At 48.5% G+C, this 20,942-nt stretch overlaps 5 protein-coding genes across 5 annotated transcripts; 4 read left to right on the forward strand and 1 right to left on the reverse strand.

Annotated features, from left to right (window-relative positions):
• Positions 1–1,014: 1,014 nt before the first annotated feature.
• H6S33_011748 (uncharacterized protein) lies at positions 1,015–2,840 on the forward strand (the record flags this gene model as incomplete). Its single annotated transcript, XM_044843635.1, has 8 exons — positions 1,015–1,126; positions 1,183–1,266; positions 1,338–1,549; positions 1,606–1,742; positions 1,803–1,879; positions 1,942–2,177; positions 2,249–2,546; positions 2,617–2,840. The coding sequence occupies 8 exons, from the start codon at positions 1,015–1,017 to the stop codon at positions 2,838–2,840; spliced, it is 1,380 nt and encodes a 459-aa protein (XP_044695416.1).
• A 1,469-nt stretch (positions 2,841–4,309) lies between these two features.
• H6S33_011749 (uncharacterized protein) lies at positions 4,310–4,721 on the forward strand (the record flags this gene model as incomplete). The annotated part of the gene is made up of 4 exons (XM_044843636.1): positions 4,310–4,351; positions 4,421–4,430; positions 4,474–4,514; positions 4,578–4,721. The coding sequence occupies 4 exons, from the start codon at positions 4,310–4,312 to the stop codon at positions 4,719–4,721; spliced, it is 237 nt and encodes a 78-aa protein (XP_044695417.1).
• Positions 4,722–7,871: 3,150 nt separating this feature from the next.
• Positions 7,872–8,767, forward strand: H6S33_011750 (uncharacterized protein; the record flags this gene model as incomplete). Its single annotated transcript, XM_044843638.1, has 8 exons — positions 7,872–7,895; positions 7,971–7,992; positions 8,061–8,116; positions 8,190–8,205; positions 8,262–8,363; positions 8,434–8,452; positions 8,620–8,656; positions 8,732–8,767. The coding sequence occupies 8 exons, from the start codon at positions 7,872–7,874 to the stop codon at positions 8,765–8,767; spliced, it is 312 nt and encodes a 103-aa protein (XP_044695418.1).
• A 714-nt stretch (positions 8,768–9,481) lies between these two features.
• H6S33_011751 (uncharacterized protein) lies at positions 9,482–10,592 on the reverse strand (the record flags this gene model as incomplete). Its single annotated transcript, XM_044843639.1, has 3 exons — positions 9,482–10,125; positions 10,242–10,426; positions 10,552–10,592. The coding sequence occupies 3 exons, from the start codon at positions 10,590–10,592 to the stop codon at positions 9,482–9,484; spliced, it is 870 nt and encodes a 289-aa protein (XP_044695419.1).
• An 8,621-nt stretch (positions 10,593–19,213) lies between these two features.
• On the forward strand, positions 19,214–19,366 carry H6S33_011752 (uncharacterized protein; the record flags this gene model as incomplete). Its single annotated transcript, XM_044843640.1, has 1 exon — positions 19,214–19,366. The coding sequence occupies one exon, from the start codon at positions 19,214–19,216 to the stop codon at positions 19,364–19,366; it is 153 nt and encodes a 50-aa protein (XP_044695420.1).
• Positions 19,367–20,942: the final 1,576 nt, after the last annotated feature.

A 20,942-nucleotide genomic window follows, 5' to 3' on the forward strand; every position in this document is an offset into this window, starting at 1 on the left:
TGGTTACATTCGGCTTTACCCAACTGATATTATTTATTTCTGAGGATAAGAGGGCCTAGGCTATTGGTTAAATTCGGGACGTTGCCTAACTTCTTACATGTGAGGCTAGGCTGTCAAACGGTAGCTAGCTCGGATTGTATGTGCGGCTAGCCCTTGGTATCAATGGGGGGTAATGATCATTTCTTCAGATTCGATATGCGGTCTGATCGGTGCTTGAATCTTGTGCTATTGTTCCATGACAAGGGTTTTGTTAAGTACTGCAAACGGAATCATGGACAATCCCTTGTTGATAACTGTCCTAGTTAGAGCTAAGCATGGTCAAAGAATGAATACGATCTAATGGATCATTTGAATCTCTGGGATCCTATATTCCTAGGACCGCTCACGAGACAACAAGAATGCATACATATCTATAGAGTGCAATTCATGTAAAGAGATTATTCCTAGAGTCCAAAACAGTCAACACCTGCAGGCACAGTTTCTTTAGAAGTGCATGAATAGGCCTTACTTGGTCAGAATTGAACCTTTATGACAGAGAGAAACAACTAAAGGGTAATGATCGATATTAAGATCTAGATGGTAGCACAGGCGTGCTATATGCGATGCAGTTGGATATAAAACGCCCTGCATAATGAAATCATCCTAACCCGACCGTTAATTGCCCTGCAGAAAATAGTCCGTCATGACTAAGATCCGCCTCTGCGGAGATATCTCAAAAATGCGAAATACCCACCAAACCTCTTTCAACTGCGATTGCGAGGTCCACAATTGATTAACCCCCTGTCTCCCAAGCCAATCACGATAATGATAAGGCGAGTCACGTGCGAGGGGTACGTCTCTGACTCTTAACTCTTACATCATGCATCCCGCACGGCAAACAATCGACCTCACCGCCCGATAAATACAATACACCAAGCACCACCGTACAAACCTCTCTCCTGCTCCCTCCTCTACTTCACTGCTCTTGCTACGAATCTACACTCAAAACCCTCACAAAGCAAACGATACAACACCATGGCCACAAATCCACACGACCAAACGCAGGAGGGAATCCCCTCGCTGCTCGACACCGATCTCTACAAGCTCACAATGCAATGCGCAGTCCTGGCTAACTACCCCGATGTTGGTTTGTTCGCCGCTCCACCCGCTGGAACATGGCTCTGACCCTCTGTGCGCGCCCAGATGTGACGTACGCCTTCACGAACCGAACCCCCGATCTGAAGCTCACCCGCGCCGCATTCGAGTGGCTGGAGGTCCAGTGCGCAAGTACGTTCCGCCCGGAACCTTCCATGATACCGGGTTTTTTTTTTTTTGATTTTTCTTTTAACGAGGTGTAGAGCTTGGCGATCTCCGTTTGACCGGCGACGAGCTCGAGTTCCTCAAGAAGACATGTCCGTACCTGCCCGCGGCGTACATCGCGTATCTGGAGAAGTTCTACTTCCGGCCGGCGGAACAGCTGAAATTGACGTTCACGCCGACGGGGAAGACGAGTGAGCAGATTGGGACGGAGCGGGAGGAGAGGGAGCTGGGTGCTGATAAGTTGGAGCTTGTTTGTTGTGCCGGATCCATTGGCTGGGAGAAGGGCTAATCGGGGATGTTTTGTAGGGTGATGTCAGGATCGACGTGGGGGGGAAGTGGGTGGAGACTATCCTTTACGAGATCCCGTTGTTGGTGTTGGTTAGTGAGGCGTTTTTCAAGTTTTCGAATACGGACTGGAATTATGATGGGCAGGAGGAGAAAGCGTGCGGATATCTCCATTCTCTGATTCCTTTATTCTGTGCTGACGGTTTTGTGCAAAATAGCTATGAAAAGGCCAAACAGCTTCTAAACAACGGCTGCGTATTCTCAGAATTTGGAAGTAGAAGACGAAGAAGTTACCGTACGTTCTCACATCACACCTCATGCCCCAAACCCCACGGCTCATAGCTCCGGATCCTACAGACACCCAAGAACTCGTTATCAAAGGCCTTATCCGCGCAAACGAAGAGTTCAGTAATGTCGATGGAGCTGGCCGTCTCAGCGGGACAAGTAACGTCCACTTCGCCCACAGATTCAACCTAACACCCATCGGAACCGTCGCCCACGAATGGTTCATGGGCATCGCAGCCATCACAGACGACTACATATCCGCCAACGAAGTCGGGCTCGGGAAATGGGTCAATTGCTTCGGTGAAGGCGTAAGCTCTCCTCCTTCCCTCCCTTCCTTCCTTCCCTACAGGTTGATATTAACACCCACCTCCGTCTGAAGACTCTCGGAATCGCCCTCACCGACACCTTCGGAACCGAGCAGTTCCTCCGCTGCTTCGCGCGCCCCTATAAGAACGGCAAGTCCTACGCCGAAGTCTTCGCAGGCGTCCGCCAGGACTCTGGCGACCCAGAGATATTCGTAAAGCGGATGCGCGAGTTCTACGATTCGCAGGGCATCAAGGGAGAGAAGACGATCGTCTTCTCGGACAGCTTGGACGTTGAGCTGTGCTTGAAGTACAACAAAGCTGCCCGGGCTGCGGGCTTCAATGTCAGCTTTGGTGTTGGGACCTTCTTGACTAGTGAGTTCCCCCTACCCCCCCAATCTCCCCTCCTCTAGCTACTTGTTCTCCGTACTAACACACAGAAAAGACGACTTCATCCACCTCTCGCAGCCGACCAAGAAGTCTACGCCGCTCAATATCGTCATCAAGATCTCGTCTGCCGGCGGTAACCCCGCGGTCAAGATTAGTGATAATATTGGAAAGAACACGGGCGATAAGGAGACTGTGGAGAGGGTCAAGCGGGATCTTGGCTACACGGAGAAGAAGTGGGAGGATGGCGATGAGAGGTTCAGGTGGGGTGGGAAGGAATAGTAAAGTGTGCTTTTTTTTATTTGTCTCTTGACATGATATGATATGATGTGGGTGGGGGGGGGCGTATACTAGCACTTTGTATTGCTGTATTAGATACCATATGAATGCATATGTGGTTGGCAATCGTCTTCTTGGCCAGAGGATGTAACTAGAGAGACCTATTTTAGGCTTTTGCATCCTTTTATTTTCCTCTCTCTCCTCTGTCCCGCAGCGGTTTAGTGATATATGGGTTTCGTAGTGATGGGTGAGAATATATGAGGCTGGACATATCTAATAAGTATATAGATATACCGATATGCAATGTGTTATTTAAAGGTTTTGATTGGCCAGGTTTGAGGGGTTTTCTTTTTCTCTATCAAATATGTTGGTCAGTAAGTAGATATTCTATCAAATATGTTGGAGTTAGTAGATATTCTATCAAATATGTTTGAGTCAGCCAGTAGATATTGGTTCCAACATACCTTGAGTCAACCAAATAGTATATCAGATATGTGCACAGGGCATCTTGGGGTTTCAGTGATCTTAAGCATTGGTAAACTGATATTGTTTAAGCCATAACAGTTCCTACTCCGGCCAAAGGCCGGAAAATGCTTGTAGCTAGCTAGGTGTCTACAGTGAAATGATATTTTCCCCACCTAAACCTGCGCGAACCCACCCCCTCCCAGCTTAAGACCTTCAAAGTCATTGGTCCATCCGTCAACCAAAACACCCAGTAGCATCCTCATGATCAGTCGGGGCCTATTTACCTCAAGGGAGAAATCCACCAGACCTAGGCGGCCGAGTGCAACATTCCATCCCCCTCACGCACCGGAATTCCGTGGCTACATCGCCAGTAGTCGGTGGTCAACATCACCAAGCCTAGACCAAGTACAACATTCCTATTTTTCACGCGCCGGAGTTCCGTAGATACATCGCCAGTAGTCGGTAGAGGCCGAACGCAATATTCCATCTCTCTTACGCATCGGAGTTCCGTAGCTACATCACCAGGAATCGGTGGTCTGCATCACCGAGCGTAACATTCACGCTCCGGAACTCCGTGGCTGCGTCACGCCTAGTGGTCGGTGGCCAGTATTTCTGACGTGGTCGTTAAAATAGGGAGATGAGGTGGGTGGGTGGTAGATGTGGATAGTGTTCTCTACAAAGCTATTCGAGATGTCTCCGAGGATTGATCTCATCTCGTCTCGTCTTGTGGAATATGTACAGACCAGTCTTTTCTCGTCTCACTCGTCTCACTCGTCCCGGGCAGGCTGAGGAGTCGAGTGAGTAGCTGTGAGCCAAGCCGCGTTAAAAAGCTTAAGCCTCTACCCATTCCTTGGTATTCCTATCCAAATGTAGGATAGCTGAGCTATGGGAGCATTGGTAGGTGCGGGATTTGTCGCTGGGAATTAGATGCTGCCTCAATCCTAGGGGCTCGGCGGTAGACTGGGTTTCTACTGACCATTTTGTCACTAATATCGATTAATTGGTATATGTTTGCAATTTTCGAGCAGGTCTTAGGGCGAGATAAGCTCGTGAGATATCCTGTGATCTCGTAATATTGGATACGAAGTGTAGAGAGTTTGGCTGATCATGAGTTCTAGATCTGGGGTGGTTAGATTCTGCCGCAGTGTTCATGTTTCTGACCTATGGTGAGCCCGGTTGGACGGCTTTTGGAGATTCGAATTTTATATCACGGTAACTTTGAATTGACTGTCTACCTTAATTAGGCTTTGATCATTTCTCATGGTTTGGACTTAGTCCTCACGGTTTATCACAAGATGGGCGCTATATATATCGCAGACACCGGAAGATCCTCGTCTTTCAAGACACGGATATCGATATCAAATTAAAAGCACGACTATTAATTATTCCGATGTGGCCGTGTGGAGATCTCAAGATTAGCTTTGAGTTATCTCTTGAAGATTTACATTCTCTTCGGTTGTGGCTGACGGTTCGACCATTCATATATATATACCTTCTAGAATAATACGCCTGGAATGTGAATTACTACAGGGTAGTACCGCACCAGTATCAGGACTCATCATGTCAGAGTTAAAAGTATCGCTCTCATGGAAGGTGATTGCATCAAGGAGACAAAGAAAATTCTATACAGGATTGAAAACGACGTCTCTGGCGGACCTGGGTTCAAGAGAAAAGCAAAATACACAACGAGAAATTAACTCTCATATAACACATACACCTTTCAATAGGGTAAAACTATTAGTTCTCCCGGGTCTTTCTCCCTCTTTCTCGGAAGAGTATATCAATTCGTTCGCAGAAGCACAGTATCGTCATAAAATATCACTCGATAGATTACTCCCCTCCTGCTCCACCAGCATCACTCGACCAGGAGATAATTGCTTACTATTTACAGCTTGTAATCAAATAATTTAGAACCCACACTACCAGCAAGATATACCCTATCCCCAACTCTCAACGGTCGCTGTGCCGCACTCCCCAGCAGTGCGCGATACCCCCCTGCGGGAAGCCCTAGCCTACATTAATGTATCTCGAAACATGCGCCTACTCACGCGCAGCCAGATTTCATTACAGATGTCTATCACAGCATAATCAGACCTTCTCCAAGCGATGGGCCCCGTCGGATTCAATCCGGGGCCGCGGGGTCTGGGAAATACCACTTACAGGGCTAGGGTTACATCAACGGATTCATCGTGTTCCGGATTCCGAGTCTCTTTGTGGGGGATCCGCATTAGGTCTAAGTGGAGATGCGGCTTTTATCTAGGCATTTATAATTCCTGAATTAAATTTATTTAGAGTAAAGGGGCCGAGTGGTATGATAGACATGAGGAGAAGAAAAGAAATACCTAGAGTCCATGATTGTGTTGGCCCTAGAATCTTCCCGGATGGGATGATCATTGCGGAGGCCGGGAGATCCGTGTGGGGTCGGGACCCTAGCCGATGCATCCCATGCAAGGCTTCCGATATTGCTCGAATTCTTAACGGGGAGTCGGGTTTGGAGGTCTTTACTGACTTCTATATCGGTGCTGGCCTGGTCGAATCTTATTTCTTGTCGTTCGACGAGGTCTTCGGCGCGGGTGTCTCGTCCGGTGGCAGTGCTAATGGCTGGAGTATGTAGTCTGGTCCTGAATTTGCTCAAGCTATGTCATGTGAATGGCCATTTTTCGAATCCCTAGAAGTGTTATCCAACCCTGACATTTTCATATTGGCTTCGGTCTGGCCGCATCCCGCTCTTTGGCTCGGGAGGAGGTTTCCAGAAGTTTCTGGTGCCAATGACAAAAGGATTCGTAAAAAATAACGGTTTAAAGCCTCGGGGTAATAGTCACAAGCAAGTTTAGTTTATTCTCTAAACAGTTCTCAAAAGAAATGACAATCCGATTTCGGTTTGTGTGGGTTAGGGTTGTCCTACGGTGATGATTACCTATCAGCTAGCTTACAGCTAGCTATCGAAAAACGGTTTGTCATGAACTTTACACATACGGCACAGTGATGTTAGAAGATTCTTTCACAAACTAAGTCTAAACTGATATTACCTGACTTTTTTATTCGTTGAGATCTGAAAACCGGACTAGCGTGGTGGGGTAGATTGTGCGTGACAGTGCGTGACGTGCTTAAGATATCGCTACTTTTTTCAAAAAGGGCACATGATCACCGTTAAGAAAACATTTAAAGGCATATTATTATGGTGTTCTATAGCCACACTCTGCCAACACCTCACCCTATATAGCTATATGTATATGTGTTATCGTTCCTGATGAACACGTTCGGGATTCGAGAATGAGATCGATTGGTGACACGTTGTAATATAAACGACACGTTATATTCACTGCGCGATGATCTACCAGAGAGTTGAGCTTTACCACCAGGGCTCAAGACTATCAACTTTATCCCGTATCATTCTATCACTTGGCTCCGGGCGGGCCCGGTATTATCGAAAGTGTTAATTCAGTGTCCCCCCGACCGGGACCCCGGGAGAGCTCAAAGAAGTGGTTCAAAAATAGGACAATTAAGGCAGCCTTGCGCCGATGTGGGGTTCCACTAGGTGAGTTTACAATCCATTGTATGGATTAATTCTGCTAACCGTTGATAGGCGTGAGTTTATTTGTATATGCCGCAACTGCCCCCGAAAAAAGTTCTAGATACTTCATCCAATCCATCTAATTAAGTATGAAACGGAGTTGCTCTCCGGATTGTATCATTCGGCCCCGTTGCCGTCAATCTATACGCTGCTTATAATGTAGTTCTAGACCGAACAATTACGCATGACCCACTGTTAGTTACCTCAGAGAGTGCAGAAACCGCCTTGATGGGACGAAACGCCGGTACATGGATTCGCGTCCCTAGACTTACGAATATGCTTTGAAGTGCGTAGGTTTGTTCCATCTATATATCAATATATATATAGACGATATGGTATTCTTATCGATTTTACCTCGCTGATGACTAAAGTTTACAGATACTGATACTGATTACTTCCGCAGATCAATCCCAAAACAATCCAAAGCTGTCGAAACCCCAGACCTAGCCCCAAAATAACATCATTTGATCAATTGATCAATTGAAAAGTCTATGGTCCAATCTCACATGCTTTTCGTTTCAAAAATCACACTTTAAATATATCACCGAAAGGGAAATTAACAATGTTTCACAAGCGTTACGACACCTCTAATAAGCTATAATTATACCAAAACGGATTTTACCCCCCTGTCCTGGCATCAATTCAAGTCCCACACTTCTTTTTTACTTCATTGGCTCTTGCTTACACTTGAGATTTAAAACTCTGATATAAAATAACTTGACCCTGGTCCTTCTGTGTTTTATTACAAACCCTGACAGTCGACTAAGCGTATATTCTGATTACCAGCTCATAGTCCGCGCACATAACGCACACGTCTTAGGTTTCACTATCAGCTGTTCTTGGAAACATTAAGAATCAATAATCATTTCGCCCTATCGAAACCGCATCAGGGTCGAAATTCCAGGATACAAAGGTCAACCTTACCAACGAAATGCCCTACAAAACCACATTCAAGCGCGGCAGGGATACAGGTACGCTCACGATAAGTGAGTTTTATGGCGTCCAGTCTGAATCCACAGGTGAGCCATTTATTTGCTTGACCACAAGGCTGGCTGAAAACGAAGCGGGTCATGAACCATCACTCGACCGGGTAGCCCGAAAAAAAGACATCAATCGGTATCTGCTCTCAGTGATTCACGCTTACCCTGTCTGTAGTACAGTTTCATCATTGACTCGCTTTCCAGATCTTGCCATTTGTGTTGCTCTTACGAAATGGTTACTTCATGAATTGTACCCAGAGGTATAACTCACCAATCCCCCGGTCCCCTATCGATATGCACTATTTGTGTTGATTGATCTGACCACCACAGAAGAATAACCTATGCAGACGTACATAAAGGTACGATCTGAGTTTATAACTGCGCTCGAGCATCTCTCTCGCCCAGCGATGCCGTTCGTCCGGTACGGTTATCTAATAATGGCCCCTGATCATGTCTTGAACTCGGGAACGAGGGAAGAAAGATCAATAGCGATCCGAGCTCTCCTTTGTAAGACAAGTACCCGGTTGAATCTTCCGTAATGTTAATGGCCTTTCCCATCAACTATTGAATTTGACAGTACTGCACGGATACCAGCGGTATACGTGTATGAGATATTTACACACCGCTCACCGGAGAGACCAGACGGTACATAAGCCGGAAGTGCTTGTTTAAAACCCTGAGGTTCGAGTTGAGTGGGGAATAATTCGTGTGAGCTATACATGTATGGGATAACTTTGTTTTCAACAAGCACACACAACACAAGGCATGAGAGACATACCCGGAAGCATGTTTTGTCAGGTGTAAGTTGGGGAAGCCTGAAAGTCTTGGGACGAAAATAAGCAGTGTCACTTTTCTGAGCCACTTTGAACATATAGTACCCAGATAAGAAAATAACTACTTTTCAGCGATAGGGCCTGGAAGAACCAAAGTAGAGCATTGCAACAGCGACCCTGGTAGATATCTGCAGGTCCATATACAACAAGGCTCGTAATTGATTCTAGAAGCCACCACACTACTACCTACCATGTTTCTTTTCCACAGCCAGCCACGTTTTCCAGCCAGGCCAGGGGGGGGATCGAAATAAAATATATTAACATTCTCAGCCTTACACTTACATACTCTCTACCTACCGAAAACAATATTTCAGCCGTACGTAGAAGCACTCTTTCTCAAGGATCGCCAAAAAGGAAAAAAAAAGGGGAGTGGCATTTATTACCAATATAGGCTAAGCAAGACCCCTTTGAAAAGAAGCGCATTAGTTAATTGCAGCTGAGAGCTGAGAACTGAAGGTCAATGAGCCACAGATACGCGTGCGTGCCAATTATTATGCAAAGACGCGCCATTAACTGAGCGAAAAACAAAAAAGCGATGTCATTACGTATGACCGTGGCTCCTCCCTCATTGAGTTCTCACCCCCGCCCCGGATCTGTTATGCGAATTCCCACGTTCCGGTTTCCCCATGAGATGGGTAGATGGGTATGTAACCTAAAGCACTCAAAAAGAAAGGCTCCTAAAAAAAGAAGCAACCCAACCCGCCGAGGTTGACTTTTTGTCACCAAGTCCAGGTCCCTTCTAGCTACATACCCAGCCCGGTTTGCCTACGACTACTGCTACTGACCGTAAGATTACTCATCGCCGTCCCTGATGGCCTGACTCATTCCAATCCACTCCTCCATGATCTTACCCTTCCCCGCGCTCGTATTCATACTCGCGTCACCCCGGCGGCGTTTGACGACGATGCATAGAATGTGGGAGTAGATGTTGAAGCCCTCGTAGGATGTCTGGAGAACGAGTTTCTTCTTATCATCTCCTTCCTCCTCCTCCCTTAGGTAGGGGAGGTTGTCGTCGTCGTCGTCGTCGTCAGGGACTGTAATGGTTGGGGTCTTGTGGCGCTTTGGAGGTGGAGGTGCTGGTAGGGTGTCGTCATCGAGTGCGGATGGACGTTTGCTTTTTGTGCGGGTGCTCCTGCGCCGGGCCGATTCCAGGACCCTGGTGCTGCCCTCCTCCTCATCGCGATCGCCGTCGTCGTCTGGTACGATGATTGGTCCAGTGCTGGGTGCCATGGGGATAGAGTCAAGGTCAATTTCGGGCGGCGACGACTCACGGCGGATCTCAACGAGTGTTCGTCCCCCTCCACCTCCGCCCCCTCCGGTGAGCTTTGAGGAGTTTGAGTGCAGCTTTGCAGGTGCGGTGGGGAGGGATTTCTGCTTTGTCATGACCGCATGGCGCGTGCCCGAGTTTGTGAGGAAGAGGGATAGCTCGTAATCATCTGATTGGTCGTTTGGATTAGTAGGGTGTTTGCGTGAGAGTCGCGATCAATGACATCACAGCATGTAAGCTAGGTACTAGCTGGTGATGAGAAGTGAACCCTTACTAACTACTTACCTTCGACAATCACATCTTTGACCGCAACAGCAGCCTTTCTACCCCCCAGTCTCGCGCGCTCCTGCTCCTCGTGGAGCTTTGGCAGGACGAGGGGCTTCACGCTTGCAAAAATGCGGGGAAGGACATTGGTGAGCCAGGGTGTCAGGTCAGAGGGGTTGTCGAGGTAGATGCGGCACTCGAGAACTCTAAAAAAATTCCTGTGAGTGGTGTTTACCTGTATAATGTGCCTGTGCCCCGTGCTTCAGGCAAAATTATACAATACAATATGATATATCTGGGGGGAGAGAGAGGAAGGTGTGCACGGGCTTACGTGTATTTTGAAACGCGACAATAGCGCCGTAGGGTAGGCATTTGATTTGAAGAAAAAAAAATCCAGGCACGTTTTTTTATTTCTCTCGGGGAGGGGTTGGTGGGAGATGAAGCTTTGGTGGGCGGTGAAGGTGGGGGGGATGTGATGGGATGAATGGAAGCTAGCTATGTAGCTAGGTACCTAGACTAGCCACAGGGTATGTATGTAAGGTTGAAAAAAGGTACGAGAGATGAGGTCACGAGGAGCTCGTTCGCGGAGTGGCCGAAGGGACGCTACAGCTAGGTACAGGCAAAGAGTTGAGCCTCAACTCAACGGTTTGTAAGGAAGCAAAGGGCTGAACGTCGGATAAGACCCGGGGGGGCTAATTTTCGGGGGTGTCGGAGTCAGAGTGAGTGCTCGCTCATTGGACCCCCCTAGCTACATCAACAAACTACCGCCCCAACCGCAAAAAATATATAATTCATATTCCCAGAAATGGCATCTCGATGCAGAGTGCAGTAACTCAGTGTGCGCCCCCCGCAATATAACTAACGAAAACGATGACATTTCGAAGGTTCAATTGCAAGGGCTAGGGAGCTTGCGAAAAAGATAAGCTCGCGGGAGATGAGTGACATCTCGTATGAAAAACGCCATGCTTAGCTACATTAGTAACCTGTCCCTAGGCCTAGGACAGGTAGTCAGAGTCGCACACATCGCATCGTGTATGTGCGCATCGCATCGCATCCAACCATCGGGATCATGCAGGTACCGCCGACGACGAACAGGCCAGTTTCCCTTCCCTTCCCTTCCCTTCCCTTCCTGCGTACCGGAACATGAGAGAGCACTTTAGTGGATCAGTGGCAAAAACTAGTCTATAGGTGTTGCCCATTCGTCCGGTTAAGTTGTGGCCACGAGAGTACATGAAGGTTATTGACCGGCCGGCAGGGGACTTCACGATCTCGCGCAGAGGACGGGATCAGGATTCAGGATTCGAGGGCTGGGGGGCTAGCTAGCTTTGCTGCCTACTTTTGCCTATCCTCGGGTAAGGAAGGAAGGGAAGGGATTGGAAGGGTTGTTTAAACGAGCACAGATTTTTGATTTTATTGATTTGACGATACCGGGACCGGACAGCATAGTGATAATCTGTGATATGATCCATCTCGAGTAAAGTACCTATGAGAGAGACGTATGTATGTACCCCCACACACAGCCCCCCCCCCCCCCCCCATGAACCACCTTTGTTCCTGATGCGGGTGTGATATCCGTGGATATATCGCTAACTGCTGATGTTTTCCCTCAGATAGAGTAGTGGGCAGCTCATCCACGCGCGCGGCGGTCGATACGACAATTCAATTCGAAGCGAAGCGAAGGAGGCTTGCTGCCTCTTTTCTCTACCTCCCTTCCATCTAGCTCTTTCTGGCTCTCTATGGCTCTGGGTTTGCGGCCTCCCGATCCCCGAGTCTGTGTGGTATTTCCGATCGCTCGCGAGAAAAGCTTAAAATAAAACGGGCAGGTCGAGTAATCATTCCAGGTACATTCCTACTCTACGAGTCTAGCTCAAGTGGTGTAGAGTAGAGTGCGCTTTTGACCGAGACAGAGAGAGTAGAGATACGATATCCGAAACGTGCTCTCTGTGGATATTTTCTCTGGACCGGGTTACGCTCAGATAGATCATCCTTTTGTCTATGTCTTTGCCTTTAGAGCTCCACCGCCATAGACCCATAGACTAGATGTATTGATAGTAGCACATCTTCTTGTCCTCTCTTGCAGCTCGACGATGATGTAACCTCACCCCAGCAGCCATGGATGGCGTCGGATGGCGCAAACGATCCATCTATTTATCACAATTGCCGCGCCTGGCGTGGGGGGTCGCAGATACACTCACTCACTCACCGTCGTCGTCGTCGTCCTGAGCTCCTCAAGGTACTCATGTGGATCCGGTATAGAGCAGAGGATCCCCAATCGGCCCGGGAGAAAATCAAGGAAGCCTTATCTCTCGGACCGACCGGCGATCACGAGAAAGAAGGAACGACCTATTTTTATTTTTTTTATTTTTACAGTTTACGGCGGCTATCGATCGAGGGTATGTGCAGAGACAATAAGAAAGGACGTACCGGAAACTTCTTTAGAAGCGAAGGTCCGTGGTGTGAAGTGAGTGAGGTCACTGTCTGGGTACAGTCCTCATCGCAGCCTGAGGTAGAGTAGCATGTAGCTGTCAACGACTCTGCGCGCGAATCGTCAGGGGAGCCACAGGCGTCCTGCCATTTCGCGTCCCTTTCCCATTATTATTCAGCAACCGTGTACCTACTCTACCTGTGGTGCTCATGCAATTCCCACGTGCGGATCGGTTGTTTGTTTCCCTTCCCCTGCCCCTGTAGATCGCGCCCGAAAGAGGCAACGAGCTCGAACCGAACGCTGCAAACAAATTCCTTCTAGACGCCACAGAAACAGACAGATGCTTGTTTGCGCGGCGCGCCCGGACTTTTCTCAAAAACCCATATTCTCCTATTTCTAAGGGAGGGCTACCCTACAAGGGGGGGCCGGGGGCGTGTAGAGAAGGCATGTCTTGATGGGAGGGAGGATCAGATTCAGGATCAGGATCAGGATCAGGATCAGGATCAATCGGTGGTTTGATGTTGTCGCTCGTCTATCACGGCCCACGGTCTCTGTCTGTACCTACATGTATGTAGGTAAGGGTGTATTTGAGTTATGCACTTTACAGCATATTCTATCAGTGGATACATGTCAGTATCGAACCAACCCCCCCCCCTATCTCCTGCAGAGAGAGTCGAGTCTACATACAACATGCAGTATAAACTTTTGCCAGCCGCCGCGCAAATCCGATACCTAACCTACATGCCCTACCTGGATCGATCCGGTACCGTACTCTGTCTAGAAGTATAACATGTAACGTTAATTACCTGTCGCGGGCATGGGCCGGGCGTCCAGATCGCGTGCTGTTTGATTTCAGATAGAAACCCTTCTTCCTACCTCTTCTCCCAACGGCCGCTCCGGCGAAAGCAAAAAGCTGTTTGGAAGTTTAATTGGCGCCCCTAACCCCAATTGCGATTGCAACCCCAGCGTAACCCCAACCCAACTCCCAAGCCAACACGGAGAAAATAGATCTAGAGTACTATAGAGAAAGGAAGGAAGGGGCCTGGGCCAGCTGGGTCCGTCCGGCCAGAGTGTTCTTTAATTCCCAAGCTTCTTCTTCCATCCTTCTCTTTGCTCATTAATTTCCTTCCTGACGTGACGGCCGCGCCGGTTGATGTTTGTCTACGCAAGCAACCAAGAGTCAAATAATAGTTTTCAGCAGTAATTTACCCCTAGTAGCGCATGTACCTAAGCCCCCCCTAGGAGGTAATTTGCCACTCTGTGGTTGGTGGTGGAATGTTCTCTGGGTGCTTCCATCTCGAGACTCCCTCTGATTACCCCGGACGCGTGCTTGTTGGTCCCTGCATTGCTGCATGCGGTTTGTGTGTGTGTGTGTGTGTGGTGGCTGCAGCGTCTAGACTCCCCAGCAGCGCAGTGCGCGCAATGTGGTAGGTGGTGGCTTGGGGGGGTATTTGAGTTGAGTTATGCAGTCAGTGATGGGGATGAGGGATGAGGGACGCAGTGGAGGGGAGGGGAGATGCGAGATGCGAGATGCAGTGGAGGGATAGGCTGGGAGGGGCGGGGTGGTTGTTTCCTGTTTATCATGGGTTTCATATGGGTTCAGCGTGAAGATACTTTGTTTGTACCTGCACTACTCTATTCTACTTCCCCGTAGAGTAGCCGTAGCAGAAAGTAGTCAAGATGTTCACAAACATTCAGTCATCGGCTGTCAATCGCTCGTCACGATCATCACAGTATCTCCCGGAGATTGAAGAAATGAGTGGATATGCTTCCCTCCGCCTCAAAAATCTACCGCGCCCACCCTCTACTAGACAGGTGGGAAAAAATCGACAATCACGAATTTTAGCCCAAATCCCCACTCCACAAAGAAATACCCACCACCACCACCACCACCGCCGCCATGAAGGCTTCGTAGTTCGTACCACCGGCTATACCTCGGCCCATCTCCACCGCGCTCTCATTGGTCCCGTCAGAACCGAAGGACGACAGCGGCGGTGAGACCCTCCCAGACCTAACAGTCCGCAGCTACGATACCTAGCTAGCGAGAGAGAAAAGCGCCACAGGCAGCGGTAACATCTCCGCGACACTGGTCACTGGGTAAACAGACGTACAGAATCGTTGACAATTGTGATGTGCTTGTGGCACGCATCTCCACTGTGGCGTTCGTTTTCCTGTGCCTGTACTGTGCTGCGGTGTGTGAGGTAGCACAAAGATTGTAGTGGAGTCTACATATCAAAAAAAAGACCGCTGCCTCCACCCCTCCTCTTCCAAGCCTCCGGAAAGGTCGAGGTGCGGTGTGGTGGTGCCCTGCCTGTAGTGTAACGAATTTAAGCAAGGGGAGGTTAAAAAAAAAAAAAGTGAAAAAAGAAAAGAAAGGGAAAAAACGTGGCAGCCCCGATTGATTGTCGGGCGGGCCCTGTCAAATATCGCATCGCGAGATTGAATTTTTTTTCTTTTTTTTTTTTCTCGCTTGATATTCCCCGTTGAGGGTGTATGAAAGGTTGAAGTGAGGGGCACTCATGGTAGAGTGGAGAGGGGATAGGTAGGAGGGGACGGAGGGCGGAGGATAAAGTATATCTCGAAAAATAAACGGGACCCCCACACAAGCGGAGTAAGTGAGTGAGAGAGATATGGTTTAGGCGTTCACGATGCAGGTAAAATGTACCGGTATCTGGATGCTGTATGCCGATGCGATATGAGATGCGATGAGATGGGAGGGGAGGGGAGTATCGGCGGAACCTACGATACTCTACTCCTCATGTAGCCTACATGGCATATACGTTATACCTAGACAATGTACTTCATCATGTAGAAGCATCTCTTTTCTCTCTCGTCTTTTACTACTGCAATTTCCCTAGGTCCATTTCCAGGGATCTCCCTCTTCAAAGAAAGAAGCTCGCATCTCCTCGGCCTACTTGGGCCGAAGAGCTAAAACAGTTCGTGCTAGCGTTTGAGTTCGTCTCTCGTCTAGCTGCTGCAGGTACCTGACATGACGTGAAGCTGGCGAAAAAAAACCCTTTTTTTCAAAAGTCGTACTATTCCACGATTGGTGTGGCCTTCAATCCAATAATTGAACCTTGACCGCCCCTTGGCAGCGCAGGGCGTTCTTCCTTCCCTCGGTCAACAAAGACAAAGACCACCGCGGCCTCACCTTGTTCCGTTTCCCTCCCCAGCTCTCCCTCAGGCCAGTTTCGTCACCGCCCGCCGCGACCGACCCCCCCCCCTCCCCGGATAGAGTGAAATTGGTTTCATCCTACTAGTGCTGCCGTCATTCCTTTTTTTTGTGGTGCTGGTTTAATTCGATATTCTGGGTGTACATACCGCACGAGGGTAAAGGGGGAAGGGGAGGGCATGATTTGCGGAGAGAGGAGAGAAATGGAAGTTTCTTTTTCCTTGCCCTTTTTGGGAATTGGAAAACGTTTTTTTTTCTTTGCCTTGTTCTTGCCTTTGGCATTTTCGCCTAGCTAGAGTGGCTGCGCGCGTTTGTATCTAATTTCATTTCCGGGGAAGTGAATTTAATGCTTTTTTGCGTCCTCCAACTAACTGATTGATTGACGGCTCCTATCTTTTTTCTTTTCTTTCTTTTCTTTATTCAATTGGGTTGACCGACCCGATTGACTGACTGACCGACCGACCCGCGACTGAACCGAACGCCAAACGAATGTAATAAAGTAAAAACTCCTTTTTTATACATACATCTAATATTTTTGCTTGCTTTTCCGCGCCCTTTAATTCGGACCGGCCGGCGGTCGATATTGAAACCCGACATCTCCCGTTATTGCGGTTTCTGGTATGGATGGATTGGGGTATCATACGACATATTGCAATTGCAATTGCCCAACGTAGAGATAACTGCAAACAAATATCAATAAAAACAATAATATAATCAAGCGGTGAGTCCTTCAATGTTCGAGACTGCATTAGAGTGGTAGAGAGGCGGAAAAAAACAAAAGCAATCTTTATTCATAGCAGGCGGTGATATGTAGTCAGACTTCAGTAGAGTAGCCCCGTAGAGCATCCAGCAGCTAGCCGACCGACGCTGCTGCAGATTCCCGACAAAACGGATCAGGAACGCCTTCACCCTCACCATCCCTCACTCATCTTTTTTTTTTTTTTTGCCCTTTTCCCCTTGAATGCCTTGGAGTGCCATGATGTGATGATCCTGGCTGGCTGGGCATTATACGGGCACACAAGACACATCTCTTTCTTCGGAAGGCTACAGACAGACCCCATCTCCCCATCCCATCCCATGCCCATGCCATGCCATCCCATCCCATGCCCATGCCATGCCATGCCATGCCATGCTATGCAGCGCGCACACGACAGAACCATCCCATTGCTCTCCGTCCCCTTGTTGAGGAGGAGTGTCCAGCTGATCGATCAGATGGATGCATTACGGCCGAGGTTAATCCGTTTCGTTTGAAGAGGATAACCTGCCTGCAGCACGACTCTTACTACTCTACTAGCTGTGGCTAGCTGGCTGGTGGAGGAGAGCGCAGCTTATGCAGGTATAAGTGCCTTACATTAGGGCCCTTTTTATGTACGGGGGGAAAGAGCACGAAATCACGGCTGCATAAGCTTGATGAGAAAAAATAGATTTGCAACTTACTGTAGCTTAGTCTATAGAGTAATAGAGTGGAGGGTTTTTGTTTGTATCTATGGCCATGAAGGGGAGAGCACAGTAGAGCAGAACAGACTCTATCCCGTGAGCTTATTTCGTCGCCGGTTCCATGAATATCACTGTATCAGAACAGTAGACAATCGAGTGATGCCGAGTGTCTCTCTCCGTCTGGCTGGCTAGGTTGGAGGAGTATGTAAGGCAATACGTCAATTCACCGGAGCGTACACCCTCCCAGTACGGGTGTGTAACCGTCCTCTTCATACTCTACGTAGTAAGTCTTCCTCCCATCCCATCCCATCCCATCCCATAATAGATCCTCTCTCCATTCGAATCGCCGTGCGTTCCCATCTCATCCCATCCCCCTGCGGGTATGTCGTCAGTGCTCCGTCGACCACCACGAGGGAGGGAAGCTCAACAGACGGACAGGATCAGACAGGGGGATGTGCCCATCAATCGTCGTATCAGCGCGCGCAAAAGAAAAAAAAAATGAGGGTCCCAGCTAGTTACAGTCCCGTAGTCTAGAGTACGAAGGGCACTAAGAAACCTATCCAGGGCCGGTAATTCGGTAGTTTACTCAATGTTGCCCTAAATCAAGCCCCCGCCCCGTAACTAGCTGTAACCCATCCCATATAACGGCCTGCATGGGGCATAACATACCGAAGCAAATCTCGAAATCATAAAAAAAAAAAACACTCGGCGTCGGCGGTGATGGGGTGGTAAGGGAGAAAGAAAGAAAGGAAAAAACAGTTCGTATCATTGCTTTTGCGTTCTAGCCACCTGCACCGGGTTTGGTTCCACATAACACACAAACACTCACACACACACACACACACGCCCAACTTATCCCCACAGTAACAGTTACAGCGGTCCCGCGGGCAGGCCGAGTGATACCTCCCCCCATCCATCATCGTATCTCCCTCGACATCATAGAGAGACCACAAAGTGACATCCACCCCGTAAGTCGAGCAGAGTAGAGTACTGCATCCGACACAACCTGGGGCTGAAACACGCGCAAACTCTACAGACCCACTAATTCATCAGCACCCTTTCTTTCCCTATGTAGCGTAAGTAGAGAGTCAGTCAGTCAGTCAGTAGTAGCTTCTGGTGTCCCTTTTCCCATATTTCCCATCACATCACATCACCTTATTCACCACCCCTCCCCTCCCCACCCCATAATAGGTCCTTTTTTTTTTTTCGGACTGGTTCGTTTCTCCTTCCCTACCTACCCTATCCGAAACCCTCTCTCTATTGCTCTGGTTGCGCTGCCGCTTTGCTTGCTACCTAGCTTTCTGTGGTACCTGGCCTAGCCCTGGTCTAACCTAACACTCACACTCAAGTGATTGACCTTTCTGCTGCTGCTGCACCGCCTATTTTTGCCCCGGATGCTAAGGTCGCAGAGCCTCCAAACAATACTCACAACCGCCTCCCTTGCCTGGACTCCATAGCTGGATAAACCTGTTACTACACTTACAACCTAGCCCTCTCCACTACCACACAACCCCCCCCCCCCCCCCCCCCTGCCTCACCATCCCTGGTCTGGGTCTTCAGCAGGCTCCTCCGGTATATAAACTTCCAGACCTTCCGACCCCATCCTCGATCATCATCAGCAGCATCATCATCATACCAGGCTAGTTCGTCTCGACCAGTGCTACTACCACACTGCTACTACACCACCACCACTACTACCACACTAGCACTACGCAACAACTGCCAGTAACATATAAGCATCAAGCATCCCCCCCCATCGGACATCTACTTCTCCACACAGAACAGACATCGAATCAATTCAATTGCCTACTGCACCACACTACTACATCACTACTACTACCAACTACTACTACTACTACTACTACTACTACTACTACTACAAGTACAACCCACAACCCCTCCAGTTCAAAACAACTCCACAACCTTTCCAAACAACCTCACAACCACCACATACACACAATGCCTGCCCCTTCACAAACCCTCGTCAACCCTAACGACCCGACCTCTTTGAGCTCGCTGGGATACAACTTCAATGGCCCGGCCCCATCAAGTCTTCCCCCATGCCCGGGCCCTCCCCCAAACAGGCCTCTTCCTCCCACGCCTAGCAAATAGGGACTACAGATGGCTGCTGCTGCTTGATTGTAGCTGAGCAGCCTTCTACCACCCCACCACCTCCTCCTACTACTACTACCTCCTACTACTACTCGACCTCATACTCCTACTTCTTGGCCCGCAGTTGCAGCATTTGCCGTGGGCCTTACTCTACTACTACTACTACTATACCACTATTACCACTACTACTACGATATCGATAACCCAGACCTGTTCGGCGCGCACTTTGCAGCCGGATTGGTGGGCATCGGGGAATCTAATCTTTACTTACCGCCGCACTCCTACTATTGCTATTGCTATTGCTATTGCTATTGCTACCTCCATTACTCACATGCGGGATTGAGAGCTGGCTCTCTCTTTCGAAGCTGTCTGCCGATCCTCGATCTTACCGAACAATCTCCACACTACTATACTACCACTACTATCACTATCACTTATTACTACTACCACTACTTATTACCACACACAAACGACGAGACGATACGGGCGAACGAAACAGAACGAGTAAAACGTACGAGGCAGATAAACAAAAACACCATCATGCACATGCAACTGAATTGAGGAGGAGGAAGAGACCGGCGGTCAAGAAGGGTGGTGGGAAAGTTGGTGGAATGACGGAGAAGAAGAGAGAAAGGGAGCACACGAGCATGATGAGAAAACAACAATTCTTCTCGTATCACCACCACCAATCATCAATCATCATTTCCTTTAGTCTACTCTATCTCTCTATCTCTACTTGTTTCCTTTTTTTTCCTTTGTTTTTTTCCTATTCCTTGTTTTTTGGGTGTTCATTCATAAAGGACCGGAGCTAGTGGTTTTGATTTTTTAACTATTTCCCTTACTTGTTTTTTGATCTATTATCTTTCCTCATATCTCTCTTTATTAGTCAAGGCGTACGCATGTTTTCCGGGTTTTGCTTTTTTTTTACCCCGTGCTCTCTCTATTTGACACGGGATTTTGCTTTTTTTTTCCTACTGGTTTTATTTTGTATTTGACTGCATTTATGGTCTGGTTTTTTTTTTCTTTCCCTCCTCTTGGGGCGAGGGGGAAATGGGGATGGGGATGGGGGGGTCAAAGTGGGCAGGTCGGGTCTGGCAAGGCAGGGCAGGGCAGGAACGGGCATGGTTTTAACTTGATAGTATATATTAGCTATCGGTATTACATAGCAAACATATCATAATAATCTTAATATCATAATTATCTTCACTTTCAAAAAAAAAGTTACTTTTTTATACTTTTCGCAAAACGTTCAACTCTCAACTTTTCTCGCCAACTTTCCCAACTGGTTCCTTGTTCCTGGATTTCTCCGTTCTTGGTGCCTGACGGACCCTAGCGGGAAACTGGAACTGGAACTGGAAAATGTAGTCATAGCTCGTCAGTCAGTCAGCCCTAGCCTAGCTCCAAGGTACCTAGGGTAACATGTATGAGGGTATGGGTACCTGACCTGCTAGCTGAGCCACCACTCCCCCCCCCCCCCCCCCTCTTCCCCATATCCTTGCACTGCACTCCACAGGAGGGAGGAACAAGTAAAATTCCAGGGCTGGTAGAGAAATAAAGGGGCCAATGTTTTTTCGTA

Source organism: Morchella sextelata (assembly GCF_020137385.1).
Source record: "Morchella sextelata strain SCLS chromosome Unknown scls_7, whole genome shotgun sequence".
NCBI classification, from domain to species: Eukaryota; Fungi; Ascomycota; class Pezizomycetes; order Pezizales; family Morchellaceae; genus Morchella; species Morchella sextelata.